Source organism: Bos javanicus, chromosome 1 (genome assembly GCF_032452875.1).
Source record: "Bos javanicus breed banteng chromosome 1, ARS-OSU_banteng_1.0, whole genome shotgun sequence".
Classification (NCBI taxonomy): Eukaryota; Metazoa; Chordata; class Mammalia; order Artiodactyla; family Bovidae; genus Bos; species Bos javanicus.
Genome location: NC_083868.1, coordinates 117,387,759 through 117,412,682, shown reverse-complemented (window position 1 = coordinate 117,412,682; position 24,924 = coordinate 117,387,759). Strand labels below are relative to the sequence as shown.

Genomic DNA, 24,924 nt, shown 5'->3' with positions numbered 1-24,924 from the left:
ACTTTGGGAAGAGTGGAAGCTGGGACACTCGGGAGGAGGCTGTTGTAATAATTTAAACAAGATGGATTAAGTAGATACATGAGGCAGACGGGGTGACAGTAATGAAGGATGCAAGCAGTGTTGGAATCTGGTGACATGTTGGTGGTGGCGTTTAGAGGACTTGCAGATGAAAGACGTGGGGTTGTGAAATAGAGAAGAGAGGACCAACCCCAAAGTTTTGGGTCTGAGCAACTGAAAGAAAGGTGTTGCCATTTCCTGAGATGGAGAAGACCGAAGGTAGAATATGCCTTCCAATGTCATTTTACTCTGTGAAGTTCTTAATACCCTTTAGATGCCAGATGGAGATGCAGGGTTGGAATCAGAGATATGCAAGTTTAAAGTTCCTGGGAGATCCACCTGGAGATCAAAGGAGGGGTTATCAGCAAGCAGATGGCATTTCAGGACAGAAACCTAATGAGATCACCTAGGGAGTTAGTACAGAGAGAGAAGAGGTGAGCCCAATGACAGGCCCTGGAGCCTTTCAGTATTTAAAAGAGGGGAGATGAAGAAAATAGGCAAAGAAAAATGAGGAGTAGCCCCTGAGGTGGAAGTAAAATCAAAGCAGAGTAACTCCTGGAAGCAAGAGAGGAAATGCTTCTGGGGGGAGGGGGTGAGAAACTATGTGTGCCCATTGCCACTGAGAGGGCATTAGATTTAGCATATGGTAACCACAGTAAACGTGTAATGCTATGCAACAACCGAATAGACAAATTTACTTGGATATGTAGACATGAAAGATATTTCATTTAACTTGTGGAAAACAAAAACAAATAGAACAAGTCTAATAGTACAATCAGTGTGCTGCTGCTGCTGCTGCTGCTAAGTCGCTTCAGTCGTGTCCGACTCTGTGCGACCCCATAGACGGCAGCCCACCAGCCTCCCCCGTCCCTGGGATTCTCCAGGCAAGAACACTGGAGTGGGTTGCCATTACCTTCTCCAATCATGAAAGTGAAAAGTGAAAGTGAAGTCGCTTAGTCGTGCCTGACTCTTAGCAACCCCATGGACTGCAGCCTACCAGGCCTCTCCATCCATGGGATTTTCCAGGTCAGAGTACTGGAGTGGGTTGCCATTGCCATCTCCGACAATCAGTGTAGTCAGATGCAATTTTTATTTTAAAAATATGTATATGAATAATTTATAAATATATAGAAAAGAGAAATACACACCAAATTTTCAATGTGATTACCTTTGGGAAGAGGATTAGAATAGAAGAAAGGATGGAAGGGAAGAATATCGTTTTTAACTCTTTTATGTCTATATTATTCGAATCTTCAAATATAACAGTGTATTCACATGTCACTTTTGCAATTTTAAAAAACTGAAAGGGTAATTATGAGGATGATGAGAAAAGCAAACGTTTTTAACATCAGATTCTTTTGCACCAACTCTTTTTCAAAACTCATTTCGAAGAAGAGAGGCGAGGAGAAAGAGACAGAGCATTTTTGACATTTTTGGTAAGGATGCATTTACCATGAATGTATTGAACCAAAAAGAGGCTATATTGTAGATTTCTAACCAAGGAAGAAACTTGTTTGGACTTGCCAGCTGACTGCAGTAGCTAGATCAACTGGAAGCCGCTTGAATATTGCTTAGCACAGCGTGGACCCTCGCTCTCTGTTGACTGAATCTGAAGTCTTCCTTTTGTTTGGTGCTTATAAAATATCCCTGCCTATGGGGAATCCTGAAGTCATATTTCCACTTGCTTAAATGTATAGATGTTTTAGAAACTGAAGATGTCTTTGAAGTTTGGAGCCATCTCTTCCTTGAATGATTGATGAAACAAGGTCCTCAGAGTTTAGGATACTTATTCAAAGTCACATATTATGTATGTTCTATATATAGTCACTCGGTCGTGTCCGACTTTGTGACCCCATGGACTACAGCACGCCAGGCTTCCCTGTCCTTCACCAACTCCTGGAGCTTGCTCAAACTCATGTCCATCAAGTGAGTGATGCCATCCAACCATCTCATCCTCTGTCACCTCCTTCTCCTCTTGCCCTCAATCTTTCCCAGCATCAGGGTCTTTTCCTATGAGTTGGCTCTTCGCATCAGGTGGCCAAAATACTGGCGTTTCAGCTTCAACATCAGTCCTTCCAATGAATATTAAGGGTTGACTTCCTTTAGGGTTGACTGGTTTGATCTCATTGCACCCCAAGGGACTCTCAAGAGTCTTCTCCAGCAACCCAGTTTGAAAGCATCAGTTCTTCGGTGCTCACCCTTCTTTATGGTCCAGTTCTCACATCCATACATGACTACTGGAAAAACCATAGCTTTGGCAAGATGGACCTTTGTCAGCAAAGTAATGTCTCTGCTTTCTAATACGCTAAGTTGGTCATAGCTTTTCTTCCAAGGAGCAAGTGTCTTTTAATTTCATGACTGCAGTCACCATCTTCAGTGATTTTGGAGCCCCCCAAAATAAAGTCTTTCACTGTTTCCATTGTTTTCCCATCTATTTGTCATGAAGTGATGGGACCAGATGCCATCTTAGTTTTCTGAATGTTGAGTTTTAAGCCAAGTTTTTCACTCTCCTCTTTCACTTTCATCAAGAGGCTCTTTAGTTCTTCTCCACTTTCTGCCATAAGGGTGGTGTCATCTGTGTGTCTGAGGTTATTGATATTTCTCCCGGCAACCTTAATTCCAGCTTGTACTTCATCCAGCCCAGCATTTCACATGATGTACTCTGCATATAAGTTAAATAAGCAGGGTGACAATATACAGCCTTGACGTACTTCTTTCCTGATTCGGAACCAGTCTGTTGTTCCATGTCCAGTTCTAACTGTTGCTTCTTGACCTGCATACAGATTTCTTAGGAGGCAGGTAAACTGGTCTGGTATTCCCATCTCATTAAGAATTTTCCACAGTTTGTTGTGATCTACACAGTCAAAGGCTTTGGCCACAGTCAATAAAGCAGAAGTAAATGTTTTTCTAGAACTCTCTTACTTTTTCGATGATCCAACGGATGTTGGCAATTTGATCTCTGGTTCCTCTGCCTTGTCTAAAATCCAGCTTGAATATCTGGAAGTCACGGTTCACGTACTGTTGAAGCCTGGCTTGGAGAATTTTGAGCATTACTTTGCTAGCATGTGTTGAGGTGTATGGCTCAGATGGTAAAGCGTCTGCCTGCAATGACTTGATTGACCCTGGGTCAGGAAGACCCCCTGGAGGAGGAAATGGCAACCCACTCCCAGTACTCTTGCCTGGAAAATCCAATGGACGGAGGAGCCTGGTGGGCTACATCCATGGTGTCGCAGAGTCGGACACGACTGAGCAACTTCACACTTTGCTAGCATGTGAGATGAGTGCAATTGTGCAGTAGTTTGAACATTCTTTGGCATTGCCCTTCTTTGGGATTGGAATGAAAACTGACCTTTTCCAGTTCTGTGGCCACTGCTGTTTTCCAAATTTGCTGGCATACTGAGTGCAGCACTTTCACAGCATCATCTTTTAAGATTTGAAATAGCTCAACTGGAATTCCATCACACCTCCACTAGCTTTGTTCATAGTGATGCTTCCTAAGGCCCACTTGACTTTGCATTCCAGGATGTCTGGCTCAAGGTGCATGATCACACCATCCTGGTTATCTGGGCTATGAAGATCTTTTTTGTATAGTTCTGTGCATTCTTGCCACCTCTTCTTAATATCTTCTGCTTCTGTTAGGTCCCTACCATTTCTGTCCTTTATTGAGCCCATCTTTGCATGAAATGTTCCCTTTTTATCTCTAATTTTCTTGAAGAGATCTCTAGTCTTTCCCATTCTATTGTTTTCCTCTATTTCTTTGCATTGATTACTGAGGAAGGCTTTCTTATCACTCCTTGCTATTCTTTGGAACTCTGCATTCAAATGGGTATATCTTTCCTTTGCTCCTTTGCCTTTCACTTCTCTTCTTTTCTCAGCTATTTGTAAGGCCTCCTCAGACAACCATTTTGCCTTTTTGCATTTCTTTTTCTTGGGGATGGTCTTGATCACTGCCTCCTGTGCAATGTCACAAACCTCCGTCCATAATTCTTCAGGCACTCTGTCTATCAGATCTAATCCCTTGAATCTGTGTATATACATGTAATCCCTTTTATATACATGTAATCCGTTTATATACATGTAATTTTAATACATCTGACCCCTTGAATCTATACATATACATGCATACATATCTCAGCTTTACAGATATAATCGACAAATTCTACATCTCTATTGGGGCTTGCTTGGGAAATTCCATGGACAGAGAAGGTTGGTGGGCTACATCCATAGGATTGCAAAAGAGCTGGACAGGACTTAGCGACTAAACAACAACAAACATCTCTATTGGGCTATCATTTATTAAGTAGTTGGTGCCAAGAAACATGCTAAGCACTTTATATTCTCATTGAATCGTCACAGCAATCAATAATATAATGGAGGAGTCATCCCCATTTTATAGGGGAGGGCACTGAAGTTCGAGTTCACCAGCTTAGCTAAGTGGCAGATTTGAGGTTTGAAACTATGTCCTATAACCTGAAGTGTGTGTTCTTAACCATCGTGCAGCACTGCTGGTCACTGAGAGTGTTCTTTGGGCCATGCCCTGGGCGGTGTAGAGAAATCAGTAATAAAGAGATTCTATCCTGCAGGAGCTCACCATCCAGTAGGAAAGGCAGCCCCGAAGGCAAGTAAGGCGCATAGTTCAATAGTTCAGCAAGCTCGCACATGGACAACCTCGAGAAGGACACGATTGACCTTGTTTGGACAAAGGGCAAGGAGGTCTGGGAAGTGTCTCTAAGGAAACAGGGCTTGTGCTGGGTCTTGAACACAGTCAGAACCCAGGTCTCCTGACTCAGCCAAAGGCTTTCAGCTAGAACACAGAGAAAAACAATATAAAATACTAAAACCAAAACCTCAAAGCTGCACTACTCATACAGTAGACACACAGTAAATGTTATTTGGAATCAAGTTTGAACTAAAAAGGAATTTGAGGAAGAAGAAATAATAAGGCTGTCTCAATTCCATATGAATTCAATTCAATTCCATATAAAACTTTCACTGTTTTTTCCTTGAATTTCAAAATTCACAGTGGTGCACAGTAGATTACACATGAGTATAATCTGTCAGTAATAACACTAACATTATTTTACTCTTATTATTTAAATGCTTTAAAATGTTTATAAAAACGGACCTACCTTCACTTTGGTTCCAACACTGATTCTTGCCTGTTGGCCCATTGCTAGAAAAGTGATTGAAATCTTGTCTTGTTCTAAGATACGGATTCCAACATAATGGTTCAAAGCCAGAAACACAGGTTTAAATGAAACAAAGGGTGAGGAAATGACGGAACTTGACCAATTCCAAGCCCTTACTCTGTTGCCAGCTTGATCTGAATATTGACCACCCAAGATATTGATGTATACCCTGAGGAAAAGGAAATTAAAAATCATAAACAGGAACATTATAATTCAACCTTGAAATTAGCTCTACCGCTTGCTAACCAAAGAGAGTAGCAGTTTATACTAGCCAACAGCTTATGACTTCCCTGATGGCTCAGTGGTAAAGAATCCACCTGCAGTGCAGGGGACAGAGGAGACATGAGTTCAGTCCCTGGGTCAGGAAGATTCCCTGGAGTAGGAAATGGCAACCTTCTCCACCATTCTTGCCTGGAAAATCCCATGAACAGAGGAACCTGCTGGGTTACAGTCCATGGGGTCACAAAGAATTGGACACAACTACACACACACACGATGTGCACAATAGCATATGAATAATGGAAAACCTCATATAATCATAGGAGCCATAATACTGTGACAGAATTCTATACTAATTTGAAGTACTGGGTATAGTTTAAGACCTAGTGATAAACCAAAATGTGTCCACAGGTGAAACCAGGATGATAAAGGGATTGATGTGCTGGGGAGGATTAACAGGGAGCAGGGAAGATTTAGTCTGGACATGAGAAAACACAAGAAGGCAGGCTCTGCCTGGAAGACGGGTGAGGACTGGTGCTTACACGTTTCCTGTGCCAGTAAGGATATCAGTGAGTGTAAGCTCTAGGAAAGGCTGTACTGGCCTCAGTACTGAGACTTGTTTTCTAACAGCAACTGGGGGGCTAGGACTTCTAGGATATCAAGGCTGGTGTGGGTAGAAAGGGCTCAGGGAACATCTTTGAGATCACTGTGGTTGATCCCAGTAATGGAGTAGAAGGGGGAACTGACACCAGCCAGGCGCCCCAATCTCTCAGAGCCGCTAATGCCACATTTTACTACATTACCAACAGAAGCAGCCCTGTACCGTCTGAGATCTGGTGTCACTGGTGACTGCCATTGTATTCCATGAGCTCCTCTGCACTCTCTATCACATTCTTCCATCTCAGCTCACCATGTGTTTCTCAGGGAGAGAGGATAGGTATGTGCTGGGAGCCAGCGTGAGGCACTCTGCCCGTGGCAAAGGTCATGAGGAAGGAGGCTCGGCATACGCAAAGGCGGGATCGAGCTTCAGGAGTCCCCCTGGAAATTCTCGAGCATCTACCCCCAAAACCAGAGTCTGCCTACTTTCTGCTTTGTGCTCTCACCTACACCTCTGACTTTACGGGGGGCTGTCCCCCACTAACTTTCTCTGAAAAAAAGAGTTAACTTACAGCTCCAGTTAATAAACTTCCTGGGTGTGATAGTGTTTCAACCTACAAACTCCTTTGCAAGTCCTCTAGCCTGCCTGAATAGGTTTTTCCGGCCACATGTGATTGCTCAGAGCCTCCCAACTGTGAGAGGCATGAGATGTTCTAAACTGTCTAAATACAGATTCCTTTGAGCAGTTAAAAGGTTGATTAGAAATTGTATTGGTGAAGGGTTTTTCACTTGTTGGGCCAATGTTTGCTGCGAAGTTTCCATATCCTTTACCTGCTGTGTCCCTGGCAGTGTATTGATTAATATAATTGGTGTAAGTAGTAGCTTTAATGTTTGTAACCTTGGACCCTTGAGTTAATTCTTTTTCTTGTTACAGCCCACCACACCTTTGCCCTGTAGGAATGCAACTTTATCTAATGCTTCTGGAGGGTGGCGCCTGACTAATCACCTTTAGAGAAAAACAAGTTTTCTGAAGAAAGGGTCTTAAAATGTTAACAGGCCTCTGGGCCAGAAGATGATGCAAATCACCTAAACTTTTGCATATGATAAGTTTGCGGGAAGAAAGCCTGGTTTGCTGCAAGACTCTACCCCTTCCCCCATTATCCTCTGTGCATAACTTAAGGTATAAAAACTACTTTGGAAAATAAAGTGCGGGCCTTGTTCACCGAAGCTTGGTCTCCCCATGTCGTTCTTTCTCTCACCTTCTGGCTGAATTATTCAGCCTCTTTTCTCCACTGAATTTTCCTGCTGAGCTATCCTTATTCTATTACTCTTTATATCCTTAATTAACATTTAATTAACCAATTGTTTCCTGATCCTCGCCGACACCGTCCCCGCTTCGAATTCCCTGGATCCACCGGGGCTGGACCCCGGCAGGTAGGGTTCTAGGTACTTAGAAAGTTGGCTTAATTTGATAATAAGTTATTTTTTTAAATCAGATGAACCAGCTATGAGGGCCCCCTAGAGTAAGATAACTCAAGTCTTATTTCCCAATTTTGAGTAGTAGCAGTAGTCTAATAGCAAAAATACAAATGAGAAATTGAGGTGGTTATCTTATTGTTTCTGGGAAGGAGATTTAGTTTTATCATGCTATGTAGGCGAAGAAAACATTTGGTTAAAATTATCTGTATAAATTGTTTATTAAATAAACTTTGAGTCCATGGCATTTACATAGCATGTAGTAGCAAAGATTCAGGGTGTGCCTTCAAGGAACTTCAACCCTACAGGAGAGGTGGGCTTGCTACACAAGAGGCTATGAGGGTGTTAAGGAGCCATGTCAGGGGGCCCAGAGTTCATTTGGTGGGTAGGAAGGGTTCATTGGTTCAGAAAAGTCCTAGAAGCCAGTGAATATTTGGTGACAATTAATATTGTGCCTTAGCAAATAAATGTAATACAGAATTACTGCTGTTATTGTTCAGTTGTCAACTTGTGTCTGAATCTTTTGCCACCCCACAGACTAAGGCCTGCCAGGCTCCTCTGTCCATGGAGTTTTCCAGGCAAGAATACTGGAGTGGGTTGCCATTTCCTTCTCCAGGGGATCTTCTCAACCCAGGGATCAAACCCAGGTCTCCTGCATTGGCAGGCAGATTGTTTACCACTCAGACACCAAGGAAGCCCCACAGAATTGCTACTGAACACTGAAGGACAAGTAGAAATCCTCCAATATAATTGGGGAAAATGGTTTGACTACTCCTTTGAACTATAAGTGCAATATTAATAGGTCCCTGTGTCCTAACTTTCTCAAGTACCGGCAAAGTGTTCAAACTTTTGTCAATTTATTGGCAGAGTTTCTCAAGATGAGATTGTTATACTTGTAAATAGTTTAAAGGCAGAGAATATCTCTTTCTGAAAAACTTAAAAAGTTGAAATTGTATTTGAAGTTAGAACCCAAATTTCACTTTCTCAGGCTAAATGAAATAATACAAGGTCACAGAGCATATAAATAGTAGATCAAAGGCATCAGGACCTTAATCGCTAGAGATTTTGTTTGTATATTGTTGTTAAGAATTAATTGTTAAAGAATTATATAGTTGCTCATAGGAAAAGTGCTGTTCACTGTGGCTACGGGGTGCCTTGTTGTTTAGTCACTAAGTTGTATCTGACTCTTTTTGTGACCCCATGGACTGTAATCCACCAGGCCCCTCTGTTCATGGCATTTCCCAGACAAGAATACTGGAGTAGGTTGCCATTTCCTTCTCCAATGGGATGCCTACTTGTTAGGAGTATATCTCAAACAACAACAGAGTATGACAGCTGTCTGTTGCGAATTATTTCCACTGATGAGGCCAGCATTTAGGCTAAAGAGAGACTGCTGGGTTTATATCTCACATCCCTAGAGTGGCCATATAATTTATCTAGAGGGTTTTTTTTCCTAATATTAAAATTGTACAGCTATATTTTCTTGCTGCTTATAGAAAAAATATGATGAGCTTTGTTTTATGTAACTGCCTGGGATTTTTCCACTGCATATGGGATGACATAAATAAAAAACTTCTCTGAATTGAACATTCCTATCCTACAACCACTAATTTAAATAAATCTTCTTAAATTCATTTTTGTCTTTCTAGTTATAAGATGAATAAAATCTGGCGATCTAATGTATAGCACAGTGATTTTCATTAACACTGCAGTTATGTAGTTGAAAGTTGCTAAGACAGTGGATCTTAAATATCTTAGAAAGAAATGGTAATTATGTGACATGATGCAGTTGTTAGTTAGCTAATGCTACAGAGGTAATCATTTTGCACCATATAAGTGTATCAAATCAATAACCATTGTACACTTGTAACTTACCTAGTATATGTCAGTTATATTTCAAAAAAGTTGAAAAAACAAAAGGAAAAATAAAATTTCATGAAACTTGAGAAACAAAATGCCTGCAGGAGGAATCTAGAAGCCTACCAGACATTTCCATTGGGATGATAGCAGGAACTTCTACCAGAAGAATCTAGCAATGCCAGGATTGCAGGGTTAGTGGGCATGTCTTCTTGGACTATACAAGTGAAACCATTTATCTTGTTGGGCACTCGGATGATGGCTAGGTTTCCAGATGGGTAACTGAGATCAGTTAAGGTCATTTGAGTTATTCTAATGGTCTTTGACTAGCCTGAGAATAAATTTAACTTATGAGAGAGTCCTTTGAAGCTATAAAGCATTCTGAAAATGAATGGGAAGCACCGTTAATTACTAAAAAATTTTATGCTTTGTGTGTGCATCAAAATATATTTATGAGACACAAAAATCCTCACCAAAAATACCAGCAAATGGAATCTAGCAAAATATAAAAAGGATTATATGTACAACGACAAACCAGAGTCCATCCCAGGAATGCAAGGTTGGATTACCATCTAAAAATAAATTAATGGGAACATACTACATTGATAGAGAAAAGAGCAAAAACAGAGATGATCATTGCAACAGACACAGAAGAAGCATCTGACAAAATCCAATAGCTTATCGTGATAAATGACTCAATGAACTAGGAATAGAAAGGAACCTCCTCAACCAAATAAGTCATGTCTAACAAAAACCCACAGTTAACGTCACACTTACTGATGGCAGACTAGGTGTTTCCCCCCTAAGGTCAGGAAGCAAACAAAAATGTCCACTCTCCCCACTTCCATTCAACCTCATGCTGGAGGTTCCAATCAGGAAAATATCATGGAAGAAAAAGAAATGAAGGCACCTATATTGGAAATAGAAGAAGGAAACTATCTCTAAGTGCAGATAACATGCTCTTGTATAAAAGAAAATCCTAAGGGATCTACAAAACAATGTCATAGAACTAACAAAAGAGTTCAGTAGGATTGTAAACTAAAAGGTCAATATATATGAAAAAAATTGTATTTCTAAGCAGTGAAGATGAAATTAAGAAAATAATTCCATTTACAATAGCATCAAAGAATGAATATACTGAGGATAATTCACGAACTGTTAATATTCAGTCCTATCTAAACGGATTGGAAGTCCAGCAGTGAAGTAAACACAAAATTGATTCTGAATCATTTTGAAAATCAGCCTTAGTCTTCAAAGGATTGAAAAAGAATTAAAGCCAGGGCAGGAAATGATAAGTAATGCTACAAGTTGGAAAGTTATTTAAAAATTTTTTGATATAATGAAAGAAAAACCTACTCTCTTTCTTATAGGGCTGGGGAACTAAAACTTCCTTATACTTCTTATGCCATAAAGTCATTTTTCTGGGTTCTTGATGGGGTTTGACTAAACACGTAGATAACTATGGCTAAAAATGACTTTCTCCTACAAAGTGAGGCCCTTAGTTCACCAAAAACTCCTCCTAATTTCATAGCTTTGTTTTACTTTCCCAGAGATATTAAATGGCCTTTGTGTCCAAATAGCAAATGGCCTGGCCATCAGGCAGAAGTTCAAGTGATCAATAACTTAGTGTTCCATAAAATGGATATTGAATTTTTGTATTAAAAAACAACGTACTGCTCATGGATGTGTAGACTGGTACACATTTTCTGGGGGACAAAATCTAGTAAAGCTTTTTTCTTACCCAGAATTTCTCTCTCTAGGTATTTAATTCAAGAAAGTAAGTGATAAGTATGCAGCAAAGTATGCACAAAGCTGTTCATTTAGCCATTGTATAAAACAGCCCCAAATTGTGAAACCACCTTTGATCAGTAATAGTGGATAGATTAAAGGAATTATAGTTCCTCCCTATGATGGAATACCATATGCATATAAAGATGATGTAGAATCTCTGTATTTATTGCATATTATATACTCATAATGTTTATGAGTATTTATTGTCTAATATTATTATGTAAAGGGAGCAAGTTATAAAATAATGAACTTGTTTAGAATTAATTTTAAAGAATTATATAATTGTTCCTAGGAAAAAATAAGAAAAGATGTATAAATAGATGCTAATAGCTTTGCTCTGCATGATAGGATTTAGTCATATCTATCTTTTTCCTTCATATTTTTTTAATCTCTTTTTTCTTTAGCTTTCATTTTGTGAAGAAATAAGCTAATGAAAATAAGTTGTTGAAAGAAAGGATACAATATTTGCGTTGTCCCGTCCGGAAATGAAGTCAGAAACTTGCTCCCATGTTTGTAGTGCTTTTCAAAGAGCTCATTCGTCACGATCTACACACCACAGAAAACAAAAGGATGGTTATGTGATGACAACAGACATTCTTGCTTGCTAGATAGTGATGCAAACCATTTCTTAAGTTTTTAGTCCTGCATCAGCAACAGGGGACAATCCTTAGAAACCATTAAAGATTGTCCCTAACCCATGCAGATAACTTAATAAAACCTTTCTGGCAAAAATCTGACATGACTTTTCTGTTTAAAGGGTCTGTGTTTTTTGTCTTTTTTAATTTATTTAAAAGTTAAAAAAAATGTATTCAGTAGGACAAGATAGAGTGCTTAGGCTTTCAGATCAGATCAGATCAGATCAGTCGCTCAGTCGTGTCCGACGCTTTGCGACCCCATGAATCACAGCATGCCAGGCTTCCCTGTCCATCACCAACTCCCGGAGTTCACTCAGACTCCGGTCCATAGAGTCAGTGATGCCATCCAGCCATCTCATCCTCTGTTGTCCCCTTTTCCTCTTGCCCCCAATCCCTCCCAGCATCAGAGTCTTTTCCAATGAGTCAACTCTTCGCATGAGGTGGCCAAAGTACTGGAGCTTCAGCTTTAGCACCATTCCTTAGTCAGGATTATATTTTAAGTAATTGTTCTCATCAAAACAGCAAACACTTAAAAAGAGCTTATCACATGGTAGGTATTTTTTAAAAATTGAAGTATAGTTGATGTACAATATTATATAAGCTTCAACAGAATGATTCACAATTTTAAAGGCTATATTTCACTTATACTTATTATAAAATATGGGCTGTATTCTCTGTGCTGTACAGTATTATCCTTGTAGCTTATTTATTTTATACATAGTTGTTTGTACCTCGTAAACTCCTATCCCTATCTTGCTCTTCCCCACTTCCCTCTCCCCACTGAAAAATACTCGTTTGTTTTCTATGAGTCTGCTTTTCATTATATTCACTAGTTTATTTTCTTTTAGACTCTACATATTAGTGATACAAGGCAGTATTTGTCTTTGACTTATTTCACTTAGTCAAATACCTTCCATCCGTGTTGCAACAAATGGCAAAACTTCATTCTTTTTTTATGGCTGAGTACTATTCATATCTACATGTGTTAGTCATTCAGTTGTGTCCAACTCTTTGCAACCCTGTGGACTGTAGCCCACCAGGCTTCTCTGTCCTTGGAATTCTCCAGGCAAGAATACAGGAGTGGGTTGCCATTTTCTTCCCCAGAGGATCTTCCCAACGCAGGGACTGAACCTGTGTCTCCTGCCTTTCAAGCAGATTCTTTACCATTGGAGCCACCAGGGTAAGGCCATTCATATGTATGTGTGTGTGTGTATATGTCGCGTCTTCTTTATCCATTCATCTGTTGATGGACACTTGGGTTGTTTCTATGTCTTGGCTATTGTACAATAAATAATGCTGCTATGAACACTGTGGTGCATGTCTCTTTGCAAATTAGCATTTTTATTTTTTCATGTATACGCTCAAGAGTGGAAATGCTGAATCATATGGTAATTCTATTTTTAGGTTTTTGGGGAAACACCATACTGTTTTCTGTAGTAACTGCACCAATGCACATTCCCTCTAACAGTGTATAAAGATTCCCGTTTCTCCACGTCCTTCCCAATATTTGTTATTTGTGTTCTTCTGGATGACACCATTCTTGACAGCTGTGAGGGTGATATCTTATTGTGGTTTTAATTTGCATTTCCTTGATGATTAGTGACGTTGAGCATCTTTTAATGTGCCTGTAAGGCCATCTTTATGTCTTTTTTAAAAAAAATGTCTATTCAGGTCTTATGCCAGTTTTTCAACCAAGTTTATTTTTTATTTATCTACTTTTACTTTATACACATATTGCTGTGAAAACAGAAGATTAAAAAAAAAAAAACCCAGCTCTAGTACAATGGAGATATCCTATATCCTGATTGTAGAGGTGATTTTATAACTATCAAAATTAATGGAGCTGTACATATAAAAAAAGTGAGTTTCACTATAAATTATACTTCAATAAAATGACTTTACACTCTAGTATAAGCTGTAGCATCTGGTGTCTCTTCAAGGTTGCTCTTGAAATTCATTTGAGCAAAATACTAGTGAAATATGGGAAGATGAAGAAAGAAATACTGAGAGAGATTCTGTATTATAGCTCTAAGCCTAACTATTTTATTATCTAGGTAATACTCAACAGGAAAATGAATTTGTACCCAACAATGTTTTATAATGAACTAAAAATTCAGTTTAATTCTATTTCTTCCTAATCTTGAATTATAATAAAATGGATATAAGAATTCCTAGGGCTAAACAATGAAATAATCTAAATTTTCATGTAAATGTTGCCATTTATTTTGAAAGATAATATGTTTCTCATTTTTATGAAATATAAAATACATTCAGAGAAGCACTAAAATATGCTATTTTGTTCATGGATAGTTACAACATGAACATCCATGTTATTACCATCTGGGTCAAGAAATAGAACAGTGCTAAAACTCTAGAAGTCCCCTGTGTGCTAACCCAAAGTCAGTGTTCTATGATCTCTAAACAATATAGTTTCTTTCCCATTTTGAATTGTACATAAATGGAATCATATAATGGGAATTTTTTATATTTTGTTTCTTTTAATCAACATTACATTTGTAAGATTCATATGTGCCCCAGTGTGTAGCCAGAGTCCAATAGCTTCCATTTGTGTATAGTATTCTATTGTATGACTTCATCATTTATTTATCCATTGTATTTTTAATGGGTATATGGGTTGTTCCCAGTTTTTGGCTTATAGATAATGATACTCTGAACACTCGTTTGCATGTATGCTGGTACCCAGTTCCTCTCAGATCTTATATCCAGAGGAAGAATTGTTGAATTCCACTTTACAAAAGGATATGTGTCTTTCACTTTACAAAAAACTGCCAAAATGATTTTCAAGCTGTTGTACCAATTTGCATTCCCACTACAGGCTAAACTGTAATGACTGTTATTCTACATCCTTTCTAACATTCAGTAGTATCAGACTTTACAATTTATTTATTTAGCCAATATGATAGGTATGTACATACATGTGTGTGTGTGTGTGTGCTTAGCCGCTCCGTCCTGTAGCCCACCAGGCTCCTCTGCCGGCGTACACTGATCTCTAATTATGGTTTCAGTTTTCTTCTCCTAGGTTACTAATGAGGCTGAGCATCTTTTCATATGTTTATTGACCATTTGGATTTTCTCCTTGGAGAAGTCGTCAAGTTTTTTTAGTTCATTTTTTTCTACTAGGGAGACTTTTTTTTCATGTTGATTTATAAAAATTCTTTATACATTTAGGATAAAAGCCCTTTGTATATCATATGTGCTATAAAATATCTCCCTTCTTGGCTTTGCTTTTAAATTTTATCAATTCCTTTATGGATACTGCTTTTTAGAATTAGTAAATCTTTCCCTAACCTGAAATAATAAAGCTACTCACCTATTTTTTTAAAAAATCATTGTAGCTTTACATTTCACATTTAAGTCTTTAATCCACTGGGAATGAAATATTATTTCAACTTCATTAAAAACTATGGATATCTAACTGTCCCAGCACCAGGTGTTGAGAACATTTTCCTTTCTCCATTACCTTGCAGTGTTACTGCTGGCACGTATCAGATGTCTGTGTGTGCATAAGTTTGATTCTGTATCATGGATTTTTTGTTTATCCTGCCCCCAAGCTACACCATCTTAATTACTATACTTTGTAATGTTGTTGTTGCTCAGTTGCTCAGTTGTGTCCGACTCTTTGTGACCCTAGGGACTGCAGCATGCCAGACTTCCCTGTCCATCACCAACTCTCTCTGTCATTATCTGAGGTTGTTGATATTTCTCGCAGCCTTCTTGATTCCAGCTTGTGAGTCATCCAGCCCAGCATTTTGCATAATATACTCTGCATATTGAAGAAGGGAATGGCAACCCACTCCAGTATTCTTATCTGGAAAATCCCATGGACAGAGAAGCCTGGCATGCTACAGTCCACAGAGTTCTCCAGCTCCGAATACTAGAGTGGGTAGCTGTTTCCTTCTCAAGGGGATCTTCCCAACCCAGGGATCGAACCCAGGTCTTCCACATTGCAGACGGATTCTTTACCATCTGAGCCACTAGGGAAGCCCCAAAATACTTGAGTGGGCAGCCTATCCCTTCTCCAGCAGATCTCCCTGACCCAGGAATCAAATTGCATTGCAGGCGGATTCTATATTTATATAAAAATAAATTTATACAAAAGGATATTCAAAGCAACACTATTTAGTAAAACAAAAGAACTTTTAGTAATCTTTATTTCCAATATCAGTAGAATGGTTAGATACTATATGAAAAGGCTCATAGATATTAAAATGATGTTAATGTAACCTATGGGCTTTCCTGGTGGCTCAGTGGTAAAGAATACCCCTGCCAATGTGGGAAATGCAGGTTTGACCCCTGAGTTGGGAAGATCCTTTGGAAAAGGAAATGGCAACCCACTCCAGTATTCTTGCCTGGGAAATCCCATGGACAGAGAAGCCTGGAGGGCTACAGCCCATGAGGTTGTAAAAGAGTAGGACACAGCTTAGCAACTAAACAACAGCAATGTAAGCTATATAGTATCATGGGAAAATTGTTGAAAATTAGGGCAACCCACTCCAGTACTGTTGTCCCCATGGACAGAGGAGCCTGGTGGGTTACAGTCCATGGGGTAGCAAAGAGTCGGACACAACTGAGTGAGTAACACAATAACACAAAGTTAAAAGTAGAAAAAATTACATATGTAATATAACTACAGGTCTGTTAACAAAAACCTATGCTTAAAAACTCTGGAACAGTGCTAATAGAACTTTTATTGACCATAAAAGTTTTCTATAACTGCCTTGAAATATGGTTGCCATTAGTCACACACAGTTATTTAACACTTGAAATTTAGCTAGTGTGACTGAAGAATTAAATTCAAATTTTATTTTATTTTAATTCCTTTAAACTTGGATAGCCATGTGAAATATTTGTTACCACATTGGGCGGTGCAGATCTAGATAATATTGAAATATTAATCATGATTTTGGGGATGAGGCTAAGACTTCTGGTGATTTTCTACCATTGATTTTAGGTTTCTAAAGGGTTCCAAATGTTCCTCACTATACAGTGATCACATTTTAAAGTAAAAAGGCTTTAACCAAAATAGCCCCTCATAAGACACACGTAAGGTATTATAAAGTCTGCGTGCGTGCATGCTAAGTCACATTAGTCTTGTCTGACTCTTTGTGACCCTATGGACTGTAGCCCACTAGGCTCCTTTGTCCATGGGATTCTCTAGGCAAGAATACTGGAATGGGCTGCCACGCACTACTTCAGGGAACTTCCCAACCCAAGGATCGAACCTGTATCTCCCACAGTTCCTACATTGCAGGTGGATTTTTCACCACTGAGCCACCAAGGAAGCCCATTATTCTAAAGTAGAAGTTAAAAGGCCAAGTCTGTACCAATTCTTTATGACTAATAGTTAAAAGTGTCCTGTAACCAAGCCACCATCTTCATCAAGACAGCTTTTATAATTTTAAGTAAAACTGGTTTTTAAAGAGTAGCAAATTAAAAAATTACAAGCTAATTACCTTTCCACATGCTATCCTAGAATCACAGCAAACAATGGATATGTTTCTTTTGTCCACTTGATAATCAGTTAGTTCTTCCTTAACTGACTCTATTTCTGGAATATCCACCGAAAGTTGATAAGAAATTGTTTTATAGTGTTTTGCATCTAATGGGACAAGAATCACACGAAAATATATATATGTTTAAAACTTTCCAAAATCTCTCTTCTAAAATGAAATTTCAAACTCTATTACAAATGCATTGATTCATTGGACACTTTTTTCCATTGGACTTTTTTTTTTAATGAAAGAAGAATCAGGAGCTTCATTAAGTTAAATTGAGGGGCCCTCTTTTGTTAAAAAAATGAGAACATTCTCATTTCGTTGGAAGAACAAAAATAATGATTTTCATTATGTGGAATTTTTTGGCCATAGGTTTAGTAGGAAAGAATTGAATCCCAAGGAACTTCATACTAGGGATTGAGTTGGGGAAAAAAAAATGTTCTCAAAGTATTTTTCAATAGCTCTGAGTTTCAGAGGAGCCTGATGCTCAGAAATATTAAAAATAAAAGTTAACTCCAATTGTGCAGCCTATAAGGAGAAAAGCAAGAATATAACTCTAGAACTTCTGATTCTAAAATTGATGCCCCTTCAGTTGTACTAGTACTGCAGCTGTACTGGCCAGCTGACCAATGGGGCCCATCTATAAGAAAGGAATCTGATTCATTTTTGACAGACTTTCCATATCCTAGCTTGAAACAAAATGGAATGTATGTTTTACTAAAAGAGAGACAATGAACTCAAAAGCTCGTTCTAGCTCTCTGTAAAATGCGCTATGTGCTAAGTCGCTTCAGTCATGTCTGACTCTTTGCAACCCTATGGACCGTAGCCCACAAGGCTCCTCTGTCCATGGGTATTCTCCAGGCAAGAATACTGGAGAGGGTTTCCATTCCATCCTCCAGGGGATCTTCTGATCGCAAGGACTGAACCCACATCTCTTATGTCTCCTGCATTGGCCAGCGGGTTCTTTACCATTAGTGCTACCTGGAAAGCTCCCAAGTGCTCTCTGGTGGTGGTTTAGTCATCAAGTCCTGTACGACTCTTGCGACCCCATGGACAGTAGCCTGCCAGGCTCCCCAGTCCATGGGATCCTCTAGGCAAGAATACTAGAGTGGGTTGCCATTTCCTTCTTCAGGTGATCTTCCCGACCAAGGAATTGAACCTGGGTCTCCTGCATTGCAGGCAGATTCTTTACCGACTGAGCTACAAGGGAAGCCAGTCGAAGTCAGTGCTCTATATATGTTGCTAAATTATTTCAGTCAATAACAGCAGTGAACTGAAGACTCAAAACTTCAAAAGCCAGGTGATAGAAAAGTGGGGTTTTCTGACTTTTTAGCCATTTTGACTGAGGCATTGACCAAAATGAAAATTTTAATACTATTTTTAAAATACATCAGTTTTTGCCCTCGGTCAAACACATGAGCTCTCTGATGTATACCTGATCTATAACATCAGCTTTGAGGAACTTACCTTCTTCAGAGAAAGTAGGCTGTTCTTTTGCTAGTATTTCATAGTGTTTGGCCATTTGTCGTTCTTGTTTTCTACAAAATTAAAAACATGATGCACAAGTCTTAAATGTGTTCCAAGTTTAAAATACTATACTACAGTGTGGTGGGAGAAGGAGGAGGTGGTGGTGAATCACTTATAGATGACTCCAAAGCAGGACCCAGAGCCTAAATTCCAGGAGGATAATGGTCATTCATGACCAAGAAGGAAAGACCTGAGACATGGAATCAGCGGTTGTAGCCGTTCAATGTGGGTCAGCAGGCCCTGAGAAAGGGGAATAGCTGCCACCAGGCCTTCATTCGACTGCAGCCCTGTGGTGAACCTAGAGGAAACTCTCAGAATGCAGGATTACAGGCCCCAGTTAGCTAAGGGCTATAAGAAATCCAAGCCAGCCGCTTGGCTTTTCCTGCCCCCACCCTGACAAACCTCATATGTATTTCATTGGATAAAGCCGCCTCTAACTGTGAGATGCCCCGTGACCTGCAACCAGAGGATTATACATTCTGAAAAAGACATTATTCAAAGGACTATCTCCAACCTGGACAGAAGGACCCTTATCAGATAACACAGATTTACATCAAGATAAACACGATGTGCAGAGAAAAACCCAAACCCCCAAAGAGATTAAAGCCACTCCTCCAAACAGATCCAGCAGGAATAACCACAAAAGTCACCCCAGAGCCCCTTAATAGAACAGGGCGAGAACTCCATGACCCTACTGTGTCTACGAGTCCCGTGTAAGCATTAAATAAGTTACAGAAGACTGACCATCTGTCCCTCATCACCCCAATAAAGATTTCTTGGGGTTCATGTCTCAAGGAAAATTTGAAGTAGGAGATAGATGGGTCTCTGGACTGAACAGCTGGTCATTTTCAAACAGAGCAAAATTGAAGTTTGTCCTCAGCCAGAAAAGAATGACATGTATTTCCCTTCCTCCACTGATATGGAGGGAATAAACTAATGGGGGAATCTGTAGCAGTGAAAAGGGAAAAAGACGAATGAGTTTTTCTTTTTCACTTCTCTGAGAGCAAAGAAGATAAAGAGAACAGTGAGCAGGCCTGAACATTCCGAGTTTATTTTACTGTAACTGCTGCTAGTAAGTTTGCTTTTCTGCCCCCTAACTCTGCAGGAGCTACACTTCACTTGACTCTATGCTAAACACATCCCCTATCCAGTGTTTACCTTTATAACAGCCCTTCCCTTGTAGTTATAAGTCAGAAAGAAGGCCTCAGAGCCTCCAAGCTGACAGATGCAGTTACTGGGTTACTGATGCCAGTTTATGACGGTCTTTGAAACAAAGCAAAAGGGAGAAACCTAGACCCTGTCGCGTTTGTCTCCTCATCACCAACTCCTGACTGTGAGCACTTGCCTTAGGCGCACAGTTCTTGAGGCAGGAGCATAAGGTGTTCCCCTCTCCACCAGTTGAGAATAAAAGCCACCATTCTATTTCTTTCAAAAAAAGAAGTATACTATAATTTTTACCGTTTACATGCCGTTCCTTATTCTTTGTATCTGTTATTACTTGTGAACCCAGTCATTTACTCAGTGCATGTGTGTTTCTACTGGACTTGGTGGACAAATTTCTCTAATATATTAATAGGAATTCCCAATTGCCCTGAGAATTTGGGATGGGTAAATTTTCTACTCTAAAAGTCAGTGAGCTCACTGAGTTTCTGACACCTTCTGACTCTTATGACATCCACCAGGAACTGCACGAGGTTTGCTTTAGCCAATTTTTGTTTCTTCACTGGGAATGCATCTACAAAGTTATCTGCTTTGAAAAAATGAGGTTTGTTTTTACAAAAGGCTTTCTAGGGCTTCCCTGGTGGTCCGGTGGTTGAGAATCCACCTGCCAATGCAGGGGACATGAGTTCGATCCCTGGTCTGGGAAGATCCCACATGCCACTAAGCCCTCAGACCACAACTACGGAGCCCACAGGACACAGCTACTGAAGTGCTTGCACCCCAGAGCCCACACTGTGCAACAAGAGAAGCCACCACAGACAGAAGCCTATGTACCACAGCAAGAGAGTAGCACCTGCTCGCTAAAACTAGGGAAAGCCTGCGCGTAGCAACGAAGACCCAGTACAGGCAAAAATAAATAAGTAAGTAAATCTTAAAAAAAAAAGGCTTTCTAATTAAGTGGGCCTATCTGAGTTCCAATATCAAAGGCTCACTGTTACCTCCGCAAAGCTTTTTCTTTCGCTTTGAGTCTGTCAACTTCACTGCCGTGGGCGGCATGAGGGTTAATACTGATTAATTCAGCTTTAGAGCTCTGGATTTTTTGGTTTTCTTCACAGATGTAGTCGACCAGATTTTGGAAATGACCACAACAGGAGGTCTGAAAAACAAAGACGTTATTTTCTTCTCCTCAGCCCTAGATGAAGGTGATTACAGGAGGGGAACAAAATAAAACCCAAAGTGGCTAATGGGGTTTTGGATAACAATCTATCATATTTTTGGGGGGGTGGCTAGCAGCTTTATTGAGGTATAATTCCCATATCATACAATTCACCCATTTCAAGTGTACAATTCAATAATTTTTAGTATATTCACAGAAGTGTGCAGTGATCACAGCAATCCATTTTAGAACATGAAACCTGTACCCAGTAACAGTTACTCCTCCTCCTCCCCACATGGCTGCCACTAATCTATCTGCTGTCTCTGTAGATTTGCCTGTTCTGTATCTTAATATAAATGGAATGTGGTGCTTTGTAACTGGCTTTTTTCACCTACTACAATATTTTAATTCATGTTGAAGCATGTTTAAATGCTTCATGTCTTTTTATGGCTGCATAAGATTCCATAGTAGGGGAGGAGGAACAAGATGGCAGAGGAGTAGGTGGATGTGGAGCATGTCTCTCTCCACAGATACATCAGGAATACACCTTCAGACACAGAAGTGCATGAAGAACACAAGCTGAGAGCTGACAGGAGTACCTGACCGGCGGAAAAGAATATACAGAACCATGTGAAACTCAGTAGGACGAAGGAACTAGGGGGAAAAACAGGAGTGTTAGTAGGATGGACCTGCCCTTGGTGGGTGGGGGAACTGAAGCAGGGGCCCAATTCCCACAGCGGGGCAATTGTCTGAGTCAGAGGAGAAATATAAAGGCTGAGAGGCAAACAGCTGATCTGTGGCAGCCTAAATGGAATGAGAATCAGACAGTCCTTGCTGCAGCCATATGTGCCCCAGACAGGGACACAGGTCCCCTAGAAGGTACAACAGCTGGGAGCTGGAGTTTAGGGATTGTGGAGCAATCCCGGGGCAAGGGCTGCTGTTGACTGTGGAAAGAACAATCAAGGGGATGTGAGGGAGGAGATTGTGATGGGAAATGCCTGTGGAGGAAAGCTGGGCAGCCATGGAAGCAAGGCAATAGTGCTGAGTCATGTGTATGGGGTGTAGCCATCACCATAGCCTCTCTCTCCCCACATGCCAGCATTGGGAGCTGAAAATAGAGAGGCTGGCCCATCAAACGCCTCACCACTGAACTCCAGAGTAGGACCCCAGCCAGGGGGGCCCCCCTATGTGCCTGACATGCCTAACAGTAGAGAAGGACCCCAGGCAAGGGAACCCTCTAAGTGCCTGAACAGGCAGAGCTACAGAGAAAGACTGCCCAAAGAAGCGTTCTGATTGCCAGCTATAAGAGGCTTGAAAAAAGACTCTGTTAGGGCCATAACTCCTGCAGTGGAGGCAGTCCGTGTCCCTGCCATAACTCCTGCAGTGGAGGCAGTCCGTGTCCCTGAACACTTGGCGCTGCCAGGGTCCCTGCAAGCCAAGAAGATGCACCACGTTCATGCTCAACCCTCACCGGGGCAGAGCTGCCACAGGCAAAAAAGTCTTGCATCTATGCATGCAGGGTCGCTTTGGTCATGTCCAAGTCTTTGCAACCCTGTGGACTGTGGCCTGCCAGGCTTCTCTCTGTCAGGGGGGTTCTCCAGGCGAGAATACTGGAGTGTATTGGCCAATACTGGTTGCCATACCCTTCTAAAGCCCTATATTTCACCAACTCCTCTGAGTACCTGGTGTTGCCAGAAGCCCTGTGACCCAAGCAGCTGCACCACCTCCACACCTGGCCCTCACTGGGGCAGACCCAAATCCTCCAGGGCAGCCTCAGGTGCAAACCCCAGTGGACGACCCACACATTTGGAAATAAAAGCACAACTGAAACCCAGAGGCAGCGTGGCTGAGGAAGAAGACCCAAAACCTTCCCACCAATTGTACAAGCTGCAGATTAAATCCACATGATCAACTAGGCAGACCCTGTGTCTATGCAGTATGTAAAAGGACATTGAGAGCTCCACAAAAGAAAACACACTAGTTCTGATAGCTGTGGACATTGGAGGCAAGAACACACAGGGGTAGGACCAGATTAGAATCTGAGCTGCCCCCACAGCAGGTCCAGTGACCAGCACAGTGTTGGAGGGCATCCTAGGGAGGTGAGGTGAAGTAGATTGTGACTCCCAGCGAGGGAAAGGACTCTGACAGCAGTAACTCAAGAAAAACATTTATTATTCTTATGTTTTGACTTGTTTTACAGATTCTTTTGGATTCTTTTTTTTCTCCCCCCAAACTTCTGTTCTAGTTGTCAATTTTATTGGCACTATGAAATCTAATTAAGGTTGTTTTTTTTTTTCTCATCACATTATTTATTGTTGTTATAAACCTCTGCCTTTTTGTGGGGTTTTGCTGTTCTGGGGAGTTTTTCCTTTTTTCCTTTCTTCTTCCTTTTTTTTCCTTTTCTCTTTTTTAATTTTCTTAAACTTGTTATTATTTTTTCTACATTTATTCCTTTGTTTGCTTTTCCTACTGTTCTTTACCCCTTGCAGTTAATCTTTAATACATATAAATCTTCTTTATCTACCTCTATTTATCTTTGCATATCTATTCTTTTTTTCTCTCCTTTACTCTCAACATATTTGTTAGTTTTGTTTTCATTGCTTTATTCCCAACTTGGCACCTTGATTTAGTTATGTTTTCCAGTTTGTGCTTTAGTTTTGCTGTTACTGGTAGATATAATTCTTGGTTTCCTTTGTTCAGCAGATCACTCTACTGTACTTTATTTTTGTTGGACTGTTTTGATTTTGCTTATGGGTATATATTCCATTATTTTAATTATTATTTGCCTGATATTGTAACTGCCATTTGTCTGGGGTTCATCTTTGGTTTCTCGTTTTTGGGTATTTGTTTTAATCCCACTTAATTCCATAACAAACCACTTGTGAAATCTTCGTTACTGACCAGAGATCAACCCCTGAGCCTTTGGAGTGGGAGCACTGACTCCAAGACCCTAGACTACCAGAGAACTAACCCTAGGGAGTATCAAGAACTCACACAAAGGAAACCACTGGAATACAAGACCTGGCATCACCCAACCACCAGTAGCATCCTGTGCAGGACATCTTATCTAAACAACAAACAAAATGAAAATTCATCAGCAGACAGGATTAGCACTTCACTCAGCCTTACCCATCACAGGGAAAAACAAAGAAGCAAACAAAAAACTCAGCACAAATCTCACCCTATATGAAGCTTACACAGGCCACTGGACCAACCTTAGGAAGGAAGAAGCCAAAAGGAAGAAAGAATTCGGCCTTGAAGCCTGGGAAAAGGAGACCTCAAACACAATAAGTTAAAAAAAATAATGAAAAGGCAGAGAAATACTGCACAAATGAAGGAACAAACTAGAAACACAGGAGTCCAAATAAATGAAGAGGAAACAGGCACACTACCTGAAAAAGAATTCAGAATAATGGTAGTAGAGATGACCAAAAACCTTGAAAACAAAATGGAGAAAATGTAAGAATCAATTAACAACGATCTAGAAGAATGAAAGAATAAACACACAGAGACAAACAACACAATTACTGAAGTTAAAAATACTCTAGAAGGAATCAATAGGAGAATATCTGAAGCAGAAGAACAAATCAGAGAGCTGGAAGATAAAATGGTGGAAATAACTTCTGAAGAGCCGAATAAAGTAAAAAGAATGAAAAGAGCTGAGGACAGTCTCAGAGATCTCTGGGACCATATCAAATGCCCCAACATTCAAATTATAGGGGTCCCAGAAGAAGAAGAGAAAA

General features: G+C 40.2%; 1 protein-coding gene across 3 annotated transcripts in view; it reads right to left on the bottom strand.

Annotated features, from left to right (window-relative positions):
* The window catches only part of ERICH6 (glutamate rich 6), a 49,809-nt gene that overhangs the window by 6,710 nt on the left and 18,175 nt on the right, over nt 1-24,924 (bottom strand). For 2 of the 3 annotated variants that reach the window (XM_061418941.1, XM_061418932.1), the window contains exons 8-13: nt 21,024-21,181; nt 18,805-18,875; nt 17,296-17,441; nt 11,647-11,732; nt 9,522-9,677; nt 5,187-5,415 (exon numbers count right to left, since the gene is read on the bottom strand). In XM_061418941.1, coding sequence (XP_061274925.1) covers nt 5,187-5,415; nt 9,522-9,677; nt 11,647-11,732; nt 17,296-17,441; nt 18,805-18,875; nt 21,024-21,181 — 846 coding nt within the window. Of the gene's footprint in view, nt 1-4,212; nt 4,862-5,186; nt 5,416-9,521; nt 9,678-11,646; nt 11,733-17,295; nt 17,442-18,804; nt 18,876-21,023; nt 21,182-24,924 lie in introns of those variants that run through there. The other variant, XM_061418948.1, reaches the window with a different exon arrangement.